The 13,914-nt window shown below is 35.6% G+C and overlaps 1 protein-coding gene across 1 annotated transcript; it reads left to right on the top strand.

Moving 5' to 3' along the window:
- Window positions 1–460: 460 nt before the first annotated feature.
- Window positions 461–12,723, top strand: LOC133842905 (fatty acyl-CoA reductase wat). The gene is made up of 11 exons (XM_062276199.1): window positions 461–528; window positions 1,844–2,223; window positions 3,119–3,247; window positions 5,494–5,613; window positions 6,776–6,874; window positions 7,075–7,231; window positions 8,823–9,012; window positions 10,344–10,487; window positions 10,958–11,077; window positions 12,059–12,322; window positions 12,471–12,723. The coding sequence occupies exons 1-11, from the start codon at window positions 504–506 to the stop codon at window positions 12,580–12,582; spliced, it is 1,740 nt and encodes a 579-aa protein (XP_062132183.1). The 5' UTR covers window positions 461–503; the 3' UTR covers window positions 12,583–12,723.
- Window positions 12,724–13,914: the final 1,191 nt, after the last annotated feature.

The following is a 13,914-nucleotide window of genomic DNA, read 5'->3' as shown; positions in this document are numbered from 1 at the left end:
GGAAAAGTGTGACAGAGACAACGAGTGAATGAGTGAAAGAGATAGCCACATAGAGAGATGTTGACACTGCCAATCAGTGTGCGTATGTGTGTGTGAGTGCAGCAGGTCAGCAGGTCAAATGCAACCGCAATGTCAGCGAGAGACCTCAACAGGCCGCACAGCCATTTAGTTGAATAACTCGCCAAGTACACCACTTACACACACACACACACACAGATACGCAGACAGGACACTCACCAACACAAACAGACAAGTACACTCAAGCACACAGCCATGTGTATATGAGATAATTGGGTTAGCATTTCCTTTAAATAATTGACATTTCGGTGGGAAAATCTTTATAACCCATGGACTGTCAGTTATTGATTGACATCGTAGGATATCGCCCGTATATTATTTTTAACAATTAGAGAGACAAAAAAAACAACGCTATTCAAAAGCACTTTCAATGTTCGTCTGGCTTTTCTGTTGTGCGGTTCGTTTCTATACAATTCTAGTGCAAAATGCATGAAACAAACGAAAATAAAGGTGTGTAAACAAGAGATTAAAGATCAAAGATATATTTGCATATTTGCAAATCGATAAAATGTGAATTTGCTGCTTAAATTAAAGGCAGTTGAAGCTTGTTGGCAATGTGTGTGTAAAGAATTGTTTTTCAATGTCAAAGCGAAACTATTCTTGAAAAAATAATAGAAAAGAAAGTACAGTTATCGACAGACTTTAAGAATTTTAATTTACAGAATTTTAGAATTACGTGTGTAAGTATGTAGAAATTAGTTAATTAATAATGGGAAATAAGCGTATTAAAAATCTTTCCATAAATAATTTTTGCTTTAAAAAATAAGGAATAATTTAAAGAGCGCTCTCTTAGAGACAACAATTGATTAATTTCTTTTCATGAGAATAAAAAATTTGAAAAAAATAAATAAAAAATGATTTTACTTTAAAATATATGCAAAAGAATTTTTATGACTTATTTGGTATGTAAATAGAATACCATTATATAATGAATAGACGTTCAAACATTAGTATCCAATGAAATTTTACTTTTCAATGCTGAAAAAAACAGAATTTCCCCATTGTTGTTTGTCTAAAAATATCATTTTTAAAAGCAAAACCCTTGACATATTAATAAACGTTTTGTATAACATTCCAAAGTTTCTCATTCGCCGCTTTGAGATTAATTATAGTTTTGTAGCTCTTGCTAAACAATAAAGGACAGCACTTAAAGAAGCTACCTGAAATGAAATAAATGATAAGGTTTATAGTTCAAACTTTTTTAGGATTTAAAAACTTTAACACATCATAAATTTATACAATTTATACAGCATACAGTCCAGTATACAGATAGTGAATTAGTGAATTTAAATAGATTTCTACAAAACTCAGATTATGTAGAGGGATTTTTTTAATCGACAAAATTCATAAGTTAAATCATTCTGGTTTAAACGTAAATTAACTCTTACAAAATTTAGTTCATACAGCAGGATTTCTGAATCTAAACTGACTTCTGCAAAATGCAGTTAACCAAGATTGTGTGCTTTTGAAGTGCTTGCTTCAGGATGTAAGCAGCAACACAAAGTGTTTGACTGTTTGATGAGTTGCAGCTCAAACTTCTCTATCAGCCATATTCGCAACTCGACAAATTTAGCTAGATTTCGATACACATCGCATATTGGTTTAAAGTTTCGATATGCAAACTCACTTGGGCAAACTTTTAAAGTTGTTGCGTATACGTATAATAACCTTATCCGCTCTCTTTGCTTTCCCTTTGCTGCAAATCGTGTTGAACATATTGGAAATGACGGCGGGCCCCCCATCAAACATATATCGCCCGAGACAGGAGCGCGCAAGGCTTTCTCATCGACGAGCTCGTCGCGTCGCAGCAGCGGCAACGGCAGCGCAGAAGGCAGCGCTTGTGGCAGCAACACGGAGCTCTTCGAGGCAACCACAATGAGCAATGAAGCAGCAGCAGCGGCAACAAATGGCAACGCTGAGGTCGCTGATGTTGCTGCTGGGAGTTGTTGCACGGCGAGTTGCATGCCTGTTACGGATTTCTATAGTAATGCCACGGTGCTCATTACTGGCGGCACGGGTTTTGTGGGCAAAGTGCTAACCGAGAAATTGTTGCGGGCCTTTGGTTTGCGTAAAATTTACATGCTGATACGTAGCAAGGACAACATGAGCGTGCAGCAGCGATTGCAAGGATTCTTCAATGAGTCGGTAAGTCAATAGCAACTGGGGAAATGAGTTGCTGCCGGCTGTCGTCGGTCTGCTTGTCAACTGTTCAACTGCCAACAGAGAGAGAGAGAGACAGAGAGAAAGAAAGAGAGAGAAGGCACACAGTCGCACAGTTTGCCTGTCAATCGTCTTCTGGCGGCACTGCACAATGCAAACTCAACGGTAGCTCTTGGCGTTGTTGTGAAATACTCACTAACAATTAAAAGACTGCAGCGGGTATGCTAAGGCATAAAAACACAAAAAAAAGGGAGAAAATGAAGAACTAATTTTTTAAATGCGAGCTAGAAGATAAACACTTAAATCAAGTTAAAAAAAATCTACATTTATATTTTACTTTTCTCTATTTAAATAAAAAATCTATTTATATATAATATATTCCTATATTAAAAAAGTTAAATATGTCAAAAAATACCAAATCATTTCAATTTTGATTGTTACAATATTCCTTCAGGTTGTATAGAAAATTCTTGTTTTAAAATGTTTTCATTCATATCATCATTAAAAGGCCAACTTTATAAAGTTGATTGAAAATTAAATTTGTGTTTCACGAACTATTTTCCACCGAAATCTTATTTCAATAATTTTTTTTTGTAACACCATTTTTATAATAGTTATTAGAGCCTCAGCCTCGAAACGATAATTTAAGATAAAATAACATTTTCAGATTGGAATCATGTTTTAAGAATATGAGATTGAAATTGTAGTTTAAGAACGCTAAGGACTGAATTTTTATTTTTGTATCTTTTTAAGATTAAAATTTTGTTTTATGATCGAAAAGTTTTTAAGTATTTTGCTCTGTGTAGCAGATGAAATGGTGATACAAAACCATATCTTTTTTAGAGGGGATTTTCTGAGTCAAACCTTTTTCTATTCGCAGATATTCAATACAATGCGCGAGGAGAGCCCCGAGTTGTTGGAGAAGGTACATCCGATACACGCTGATTACAGTGCCATCGACCTGGACATCGATGCCGCCGACCGTGCAATGCTCTCGTCTGAGGTCCAAGTGAGTATCTTCTACCTCTCCGTTTTCCATCTCCTTCTGCTTCACACTGTTTCTCTCGTCTGTTCTCAACAGCTGGAGAGGATCTCGTGTATTGCAGTTTGTTGTCTGTTTGTTGGCAATTCAATCAATGGACTTTTGTGTGAAACTTTCCTCTCTCCGTCTGCTTCTTTTAGTGTGTGTGTGTTTGCCTATCTGTTTGAATGACTCGCTCCCCATGTCCTGCTCTCCATTTCTCTGTCTGTCCGTCCGTCAGTCTGTCTGTTTGTGCATTACGTTACGTAGCATCGTGTGGCAAAAGCAGGCGCCATGTTTACGACAACAGCAGCATGCAGTCGCTTTATTTTCTTTTTTATGATTTTTTCTCCAACACTCCACACACAACGAGAACAACAAAAAATCAAAAAAGCAAAGGCACAAAAATATATATTTTCTACTTTTCAACAAAAATTGAAACCCGGCACGTAGAACTGTGAAAATGTGTACCTACTCCTCTGCAGCATTCTCATGCAGCCTTAACTCCAACTCCAATAGGAGCTTCTTCTGTTGCTCCTACCGCTGGTTATAAAAAACAATATATAAATAAATGAAAATTCCTGTGCATGCTTCAAGTGTTTGGCGTGCGCGAGCCATTGTCCTGCCAGGCGCATCCGTTTGCTGTTTTAGTTTCTTTTCATACCCTGTATTCCTGCATTCAAAAACGCCTCAGGAAGAGCATGATACAATAATGGCAATGCACCTAACAGGCAGCAAAAAATTCAATCGATATTAATACATTAAATGTTTTCAAGTTTGTCTTCTGAATGAAGGTGTATCTATTACCTTATAAAACACACTAAAGGGAACCTAAGCATGAAAAGAATATTAACAATAAAAATTAATGTTGCTATGAATAAAAAGTTTTTCTTTGGAGCTTTAAGTTCTGCTGAAATAAATGAATTCAAGTTTTTTGTTTGCTATATAAAAGACATTAAATTGAAAATTTTTCTATCAACAGTCATCTTTAAGGTTTCAAAACATATTTGATATCGTAATTAAATTGAGATTTGCTTCACTTAAACTTTAGATTTTTTTAAAATATAACTTATTTATATCTCATTTACTATTATATATAATACTCCGAAATATAAAAGAAGAAACGAAAACACAAATGCAAAATCTTTTCAATATAAAACTGTTGGTTTTTTCTTTAACTGCAGCATTATCTGAGAATTAAAAAGTATTTGTATTAAAATTCCTTTCCTAGCTCTTGCTATAGCTATCTCTAAAGTTTAATTATGTATTTCACAATATCATTAAACTGTTTTTTTTTTTTAAATAAAATGTTTTTATATTTGCATTTATCTTCAAATACATATCGGTATTAAGTGAAAATTTTACGTGTCTCCATAATTATATAGAATACTTTAAAAAAAGAAAATATTACTCAAATATTAAAACTGTAATTTCGTTCGAAGAGCAATTTGTTAGTTCTTTCATTAAGCCAACTCTGAGATTTCAAAATCTGTATATTAAAATTCCTTTCTATGCAAGGAAGTTAGTTAGAAGATACTTGAGTCGATGGCCTTCGCAGCTAGCACTCTCTTCTTTTAGTTATTATATTATTTGGTATAATAATTAACAGCCATCTTTGGAGTTGCATAATTCATTTTACAAAACGAATAATTTAAAATATCCTGTTGCTTGTAGAGTATCTTTAAGTCGAGCTGTCATATTCTCAATTGTTTTCTTTGTGTGCTTTATTTATTTATTTTTGTTTTTGTTGTTTTGTGTGTGTTTTTGCAAAACATTTTGCATACAAGTCAGTCACTTGCATGTGGTGCAGTCGGCAGGATTCACAGCGCTTAGTCCTTGCACAGTTTTAAAACTAAAATTGCTTTGTTGTCGATGTTCAATGCAGCAGTTGCATGTGTAGCCATGTCCTGCAGCCTCCCCATCTCTATTTCACATCCTCCACATCCCGCACATCCGCGTGTCTCCTGCCTGACTTTTAGGTTATCAGCGAACGCAGCAGGACGAGGCGACACCAAATGCATCCTGCAATCGCTTCTGTCTTGTTTTGCATGCACTTCTCGTGCATTTTGCATGTGCTTTTGTTGTTAAGCTGCATGCTGCAAGTTATTGTTGTTGTTAGTGCTGTCGCTACTCGTGCTTTGTTGCATTGGTATTTTTTTTGTTTTCTATTTTCAATTTTAATATGCATTACATTTTCAACATTTTCGTTATTTTGTTTTCCTTTTTCTGGTTAGATTGTCTTCAACGTTGTCGCTTCGGTAAAATTCAATGAGAAGCTAAGCGATGCTATTGACATTAATGTCCTCGGCACCAAGAAGATACTCGATTTGGCCATGCAAATGAAGCAGTTAAAGGTAAGTAATATTCAACTGCATCTATAAAAGCTCACAACTGCAAAACAATTCAAGACTCTTATCGCAACAAAGGTGTGAAGCATAATAAAGTTACTAAATTAGTCTGAAAGGTAAACGAATTCCCTATATTCTTAGGGTATAAGGATATTTGGCAAGGAGAACAAGACATCTCTTGCAGTTCAGTTAAAAAACTTGGAAGTTATGAGAGAAAAAATATATTTTATATTTTATAATGTTATTCCACTAATATTTGATACTTTCAGTATCATTTAGTATACGTATATTCAGTATATTCTGCTGTCGTATCCTAATAGCTTCAGTTGACAATCTTGTATTCTTTCTTCCCTATGGTATATTGTTATACTAAGTACTTATACTTAGTATAGAATTTTTATTTTTTGATATAATTTAAAATCAATGCAGCATAATACTTTGGTATATCTTTATACTACCCAATTTAGTATATAGTATAATATAGAATATAGTATATACTCTATGTACAATTATGGTATATCATTATACTAACTAATTCACTATATAAATTCCACTGTTCTACCGTTTGGTATTATTTAGTATATATTCGATTTAGTATTTTGGTATATTTGATTAATGGTCAATAGACTTTGTCTATAAAGTTCACGTATATATAATTGCTTTATTAAAAACTTAAACTGTTAAACATTAAAATATATTGATGTGTAATACTGAACCATCTGAAATCATTATTACAACCACAATTGGTGTGAAATCTGATCGTTAGACCTTTTTCTGTTGAATCCAAAAAGAGCTTTTAATGGTTATAGCATTAACAGATTGTGGTTAAGGTGCGGTTAAAAAATATGGATCTTTTGTTGTGGAATCGAGTTAAATATTTGCATATCGGTTTTAAGTAACCAAAATACATAATTCCCATGTCTGCATGGCAAAATATTTGTGTATGAATTTTAATATTTACAGCACTTTGCGTGTGAATGTGTGTGTGTGTGTGTGTGTGTGTGAGTGTGTGTTATGCGTAAGAGAGTGTGCGTGTTTGTTTATTTTTTGTATCGTAATACTTTTTCTGTTGTTGCATATTTTTAACGGCCGCGGCATGCAAACAATTTCAACACAATTCAATCAACATTCGACATGATGCCACGCCCATTGCGCCTCCGTCCCGCAGTCATTCGTACACATTTCGACACTGTACTGCAACTGCAATCGCAAATTCATCAAGGAGCAAGTGTACGAGAATGAAATTGGCTACGAAAAAATCATGCAGGTTGGTTGAACGAGCAAACTCAATGCTTGGGTATTTAAGAGAGGGGAAACAAACAGTACTCCTGAATATTATTATTATTTTATGTGCATACGCAATGACTGCATATGGCAGCCTGATCTGATTGGCTTAACAATTTATTTAAATTAAAATCTGACATACACAAAAGGTACAAAATGTATATAGTTTATTTCTTCACACAGATTTATCGCACCTTTGACGATGAGACGCTGGAAAAGCTGCGTCCCTGCCTCATTGGCCAAATGCCCAACACCTACACCATGACAAAGAAGTGTGCCGAGAATCTGGTCAATCATCGTGCTTTTCACTTGCCCGCTGGCATCTTTCGACCGCCCATTGGTAAGATTAGTGCACAAAATCCTTGTGGGCGATGGTGGTGGTGGAGAAAAACTGCAACCGTGATTTTCCTGTGGTCTTAAAGTTGACTTCACAAACTAATTGTCAGATAATTAGACCCCAAAATGCCCCAGGGTAGCTCGTGAGATTGCAAGCGTAAAAAAACGAAAATGCGAAAAAAAGAAAAGAAATTTGAAATTCACAGCTGCCTGGACTTGCACACCAGCCCCAAAGGATCAGTGAAGCAGCAGCAAGCAGGAGCAACAGCAGCTAGAAAAAGGAATATTTAAAATTTGTGGAAAACAGAAAAACAACGTTGCATTTCCCCATAGTGTCTGGGGACCAAAGTCGAAGAGTCGAGTGTGCCAAGCTTAGCTCAGATAAATGCATGTGCAAAAACCTTTTTTTGGTGTGCAACGGCGATGGCAGCAGCCAAAACGCAACGTAACGTAACGTTACGTTACTAAAAAGAAGCAGGAATAGATTTATTGCAAGTGCCGTTGATTGTATACTCTTTCAAAGGAGGAATAGAACTTTAATTTGGCATCATTAGAGAAATCAAATAAGACGAATTCTTGTTTTGACAAATATCCTATAAACTATAAACTTCCATACATCCCAGAGGGTGAATGATAACATAGCTTAAGAAATTTTATCGATTAGTGCATGAAATAATTTTGTCAAAATTCGTTTTCTAACTATTTATATAAATAATTTTAAATTATGAAGAGATTTTACCCTTAAGCAAGTCACAAACCGTAGCATGTTCATTAATTGATATTCAACATGGACACGAACCAATTGCAGTTTGCAAAGACATTGCATTGATAATCCGATAGATGGCGCATGAGCAACATCGAAAACTCTCATGAAAAATATAAAATTTAATTGAATATAGTAAAGTGGGAGGCTGCAACACTTCTTAGTTGAGAGATTAAGTTAAAAAATGCTCACGTTTATATCAACTACAACTCATCAGACTGATTTAGGCTAGGAATATTTCTACAAGGCTTTGCATATTTCATGACGAAGCGTTAATGCCTTTTGCAAAGTGCATAACAAAGCGCAGCTAAAAGTCAGAGCATGGCTGAGTTGCTCAGACCCAGAGAACCGGCGACTCTCGATTGCCGCCGACACACGGACTCACGGACTCCGGCAGCTGGCCGACTGCTGCTTGAGCTTCGTAACAAAGCGCAAACAAATTTTCATTTATTTTAACACAAAAATGCCAAAGCATCCGTAGCATATCCTGCTGCTGCTGCTGCTGCTGCACATCCCAAGCCCTTAACAACAGCAACAAATGAAATAAAATGGAGCAGCAAAAAAAACAAAAAGAGAGAGAGACGAAAATTCAAGTGCAAAACTTGCAATTGGGAGTCAGGCATATCAGTTAGCAGTCGAAAGAGAAGGAGGAGAAGGAGTATGAGGAAGAAGAAGAAGCCATTGGACCATTATCGCTTTTGGCGTTGTCTAAAATCAACAACGGACTCGAGTCTCCATACTCCATGCTCTCCCTCTCTCTCTTTCTTGTTCTCTGTGTATTTCTGTGGCCAGCGAGCACACAAAGCAGCCATTAATTCTTATTTATTTGCAGTAATGTCAACGTACAAGGATCCATTTCCCGGCTGGACTGATAATTTGTACGGGCCATCAGGTTTATGCACTTGGTCGGCCCGGGGACTCGTACGTTGCATTTACGGCACCGCCAACTGCAAGGCGAACATGGTGCCCGCCGATTATGTGGTGAATGCAATGATAGCATCCGCCTGGGATATCGCTCGAAGGTTAGTCGATGCTTAACAACTGAGCAACTGCACAACACACAAAGTAGTCACAGTAGTGGGGAAAAGTATTTTGTTAAAGACCTTTCAGCTAAACATATAAAAGAAATCAGCTTCCCCAACTGAGTTGCACACTAATTAATGCTGGGTAATTTTTCATCCTATTATTGTCTCATAAGTATTGTTTATACCGATAGCTAAAAAGTCCTTTTGAATTTAAGGCTTATTGCTTCGACATCTTTTCAACTAAACTCCTTTTAGTATACGGTGAATTGGAGATAGTATATAACAAGATTAAATTATTTTTTTAAACTATGATGCATTTATGCAAGAAAACTAGGAATTACTCTGCCAACTTTTTAGAGCTGCTGTGGATTTAACTAATAACATTGTTTTATTTGTTGAATAGCAAATTGAAGTATTTATTTGATATATTTTCATTAATTAGTTGCCAAAATTATTTGATAGAATTTGTGCGTTGCGTTGCATTAGTAAATAAACTCAAAAATATGCAAACTACATTAGGAAAGTTATGGAGTAAAATAACATTAAAGCATTTATTCCATACTCGTATAGTTGCTGATTTATTTGTTAATTTATCACATATTTTGCATTAAATTGTATTGTATTTTTGCCAAAAACTGTTTTGAACTTAACTATAAAATTGTGTTGCATATATAAAGTGAATAGAATATTATATATTTTATTGAATCATTTCGTATTTATACAACTAAAAGTATTTAATAATCTCAAAGTTTGTAGTACATTGTGCTTCATTTATGCATTCAGCTTTTAGATTTATATCAGAAGTTTGCATTTTTGTAGTAGTTTATTTTATATCTATTTGTGTATGCATTTATGCAATATATGCATAAGAGAAACTGCTCTTATTTAAGTAAAAAATCTTGTCTACAATGAATAGTAAATTAAAGCACTTAAATTGAATAATCTTTATCATGTACGCAGTTGCATCTAATAGTATTTAATATTCACATATTTTATATTAAGTTATGTGTTTGCATTTATGCTACCAGTTCTTAGATTTATAACAGAATATGTTTTGAGTTTCCTCACTAATATCTTTTATACAGTGAATATTAAATTAAAGCTTATATTGATACATCTAATAGTATTTCAAACTATGCTTTGAATTTAAGTCACATGCATTTTTTGAATCAATTTCCTTATATAGATATAGATGTATATCCTTTCGTATTTAATATTCTCATATTTTATATTAAATCATATTTGCATTCATGCAACAAAACTCTGACCTAGATTGAGTTACAGCCTAAAGCAGTTGAGCTCATTGCATTAAAATAATGCCATTGCAGATTCGAACAGCGTGAAAAACAACTGGATGGCAAATCGGAGCTGCCCGTCTACAATTACGTCTCCGATGTGAACAACATAACCTGGGGCCAGTACATGCACCTGTCTCGTCAAGGATTTCACGAGCCATTCGACAAGGCGCTTTGGTGTGTATACATAGATATAAATATTCTTTGTTGAATTTTTCAATTTTTGTGGCAAAGTTATCCGCATGAAGCTTGGCCATATTGCATGCATGTCTAATCCCAAATGCTTAAATATTGCTGGTGTATTTTGCTCTCATTGCGTATTTCTGTGCGGCGGCGATTCGAATGTTTGGCAAAAATTTATCTACACTCTGCTAATACCTTGAAACAATGGAACTACTGCGCACACATGTCACACCAAAACCAAACAAAAAACGAACGGAAAAAAAAACGAATTGAACGAATCGAATTCATCGGCGGGGATAACAAAAACCCCAAAAACCCCAAACGGAAAAAATGGCAACTAAACCAAATCGAATGGCTGTTGAATCGCCGACAACTCCTACAACTCCTGCAACTTGCAACCTGAAACCTGCAACATTCGCCATCGATATGGACAACGAACCCATTGGACCACATTATTGTCACAGGTGCTTCTCGTACGTTATAATACCATCGAAGCCTCTGCATTGTGCAATTGCATTTTTCTTGCACAATATCCCAGCTTATATTTTAGATTTAATTGCCATGGCCACCGGACAAAAGCGCATGTAAGTACACACAGAGACAGCGAACAGCAGCGAGCAGCAATGGAGGGAAGAGAAAGAGAGAGAGCAATAAGAGAAGAGAAAGAAAGAGAGAGGAGGAAAGGAGGGAATCAGTGTGGCAGATAGATATCGATAGAGTCACACCCATTGCAGATTGTGCTGTGTGTATATAAGTTAGTTGCAGCTATTGTGGGTTTCGGGTTTGTGCTACATTGAACGGATTTTAAACGCTACATTGAAAGGCAATTGAATGCTCCTGACATTAGAGCAGATTGTGCAGGATATATTGCCTGAGAGATGCACTTTGGTTGGCTGCAAAACGATGAGAAGTGTAGAGAGAAACAGAATCGGATAATAAGTAAGATGAGCATAGAAACTACTTTACTACTTTAGAGACTGAAATCTACTACTATATAGTATAATTTTTAATGTAGTAGCGTATTAATATACCAAATATAGTATTCGATATATTTCAGATTTTTTTTGGTATATTTTAGGAACAATGTCGCATTATTTATATATAATAATTGCAAATCTCAATAATATAAAAATATAACAGTATATTATATTGTCGGGTTTTATTGGAACTAACATAGTATATCATAGTATATAATATAACATATTAACAACATAAGTAGAGCATTGCGTATTCGCTTCTAGGCCATCAACTGACCACACTTGCTACTCTCGTCGTGAGCGTACTACATGTCGCATGCGTTATATTTAACAAATTGCAATTAGAGCGCATTACCAGAGCTATTTGGCATTTATTTATGAACCAGTTGAACTGGTTGATGCTCCTTCAGTTGCTGCTGCTGCTCCTGCTCCTCGTTCTCCTGTTGCTTTTCTACCCAATTAGCAGTGGTAATCAATACTGAATGATTGCTACTTCTGTCTGCTGCTGTCCTGTCCTGTTGTTGTTCACCTGTTCTCCTGTTGTCTTTCTCTCTCTCTCTGTGGACTGTTCATTTGTGTGGTCGTTAGGTACGTGAAGGCATATCGTAAAATCTCGCGCATAATCAATATGATGTCCTGGTTTGGCCTCAAGGAGTGGAAGTTTGCCCATCGCAACATTGACGAATTGAACGAACTGCTGCCAGCTGGGGAGCGTGAGAAGCTGCAATTTAACATAGCAACGATTAATTGGAGCGAATATTTTCGTTCGTATCTGAGCGGCATCAGGCGCTACTTCTTTAAGGATAACGCTAACGATAATAAATTACAACAGCGCAAAACTATTTATCGCAGGTGAGTGAACGAACTGAGAAGGCGAAAGCGAAGCGAAAGGCAAAAGAAGAAGCGAATGAGTGTGCACTAAGTACTTTTTAATTACACTTTGTTTGGTCTTACTTCCATCTCATCTCGTCTTTTCTCTTCTCTTCTCTTTTCCTTACAGGATGCTGCTGCTGCATACGCTGCTGAAGACGACATTTGGTCTTTCATTAATTATGTGCATACTGCGCTTTTATCTGCGCATTTTCAAAATTATGCCAAGGATTGCGCTCTAAGTCCTGCGATCTGCGTCGACCGAGCTCTGCTGCTGCTGCTGCTCTTAGCCCACTGTCATTATAAATTATAATCAAGTGCCGTAACCTTTTAATAAACTCGATGCCAAGCGATTTCTTAAAAAGGCATTTCAACTTTGTCTCACATTACTCATACGCAACGTGGCCGCAACAAGAACTTTTTTCGCCTTTCGCCTCGCTGTCTGACATGTGTGTTGACTGAGAGTTGGCCATAAGAAGAGAGGAGAAGAGAAGAGTGGGAAGATGTCAGGTAAAAAAGTTGTCTGTCGGTGAACTTTGTATTTTTATATTTTGTCGCGCTGTCTTGAAATATGATGCAATTTCTGGCGCGATAAAGTTGCAAGGACTAAAACGTCATAACACACACATACACACACACTCATACTTACACACTTTGAACAGATTGTAAGTGTTGACTTTGAGAGAGGATCTCACAAAATATATAGGGATTGCAGTTAGCTAAAGTTTATGCTGCTCTACAAGCAAACAATGCGAGCATGTCAACAGCTTGTGTGTGCCACGAAATAAGTGTAAACAAAATCTATAAATAAAGTCAGTTTAAGTTTTTGAGCAAATAGAATTAAAAGTGCACTTAAGAAGAGCTTTTTTACGGTTAATCGCTCGCTGAGTTTATACAGTGTAGCATAGTTAATGAAACTAATTGGAAGATTAGACACAATCAGCTTATACTAAAACTAAATTTAAAAGATTTAAAAACAATATTAAGTGAAGCCAGCTGAAAGCATATTTCGTGCAATACTCAGAAGGTAAGTCTTTATCTAAAAGTCAACAGTAAGTTTTGAAAGCTGTTTAAAAAGCACATTAATCAACGCATAGAAATTTTCCAATATACAAGAAATATTCAATAGAGCTTAAAAAAAAAAAAGAATATAAATATTATACAATGTTCTGCCGATGACTGTTAAGTTGCAATCTTTAGTTTCCTCTCTTTTAGAAGCACATTAATTACTTACACATACTTAATCACATTCTTATATGGGACAAATAACGTGATTTAACTTAGAGTTCTTCAAAAATGATTTGTAGACGAATATTTAATTAAAAGTTGATCTTAGGTATTGAAAGCTTTTTGGGAAGCACATTAACATTTACATAAACACTTGCATATGTACATGGTAATAGGACAATGTGATGATAGATTAAACTTTTAGAAAAACAAAATCTTTTAAAGTATGACAAAGCTTAGACAATCGTCAGCTTACAAATCTTTAGTTGAAAGTCGATGTCAAGTGTTGAAAGCTCTTTAAAAAGCACATTAATCACAGCTGCGGCATTTATATGGTAACCGAACAG

The sequence above is a fragment of the Drosophila sulfurigaster genome, chromosome 3, assembly GCF_023558435.1.
Source record: "Drosophila sulfurigaster albostrigata strain 15112-1811.04 chromosome 3, ASM2355843v2, whole genome shotgun sequence".
In the NCBI taxonomy this organism is placed as follows: Eukaryota; Metazoa; Arthropoda; class Insecta; order Diptera; family Drosophilidae; genus Drosophila; species Drosophila sulfurigaster.
Note: the sequence above shows the minus strand (reverse complement) of the source record. Positions and strands in the feature narration are given on the sequence as shown.

Bases quoted from the DNA above. Each gene is read 5' to 3' on its own strand.
- LOC133842905 (XM_062276199.1), top strand. From the start codon at position 504: ATGCATGAAACAAACGAAAATAAAG. The intron at 529-1,843 runs GTGTGTAAACAA...CGCCCGAGACAG, and splicing joins TGAAACAAACGAAAATAAAG to GAGCGCGCAAGGCTTTCTCA. The intron at 10,488-10,957 runs GTGTGTATACAT...TTATTGTCACAG, and splicing joins CCATTCGACAAGGCGCTTTG to GTGCTTCTCGTACGTTATAA.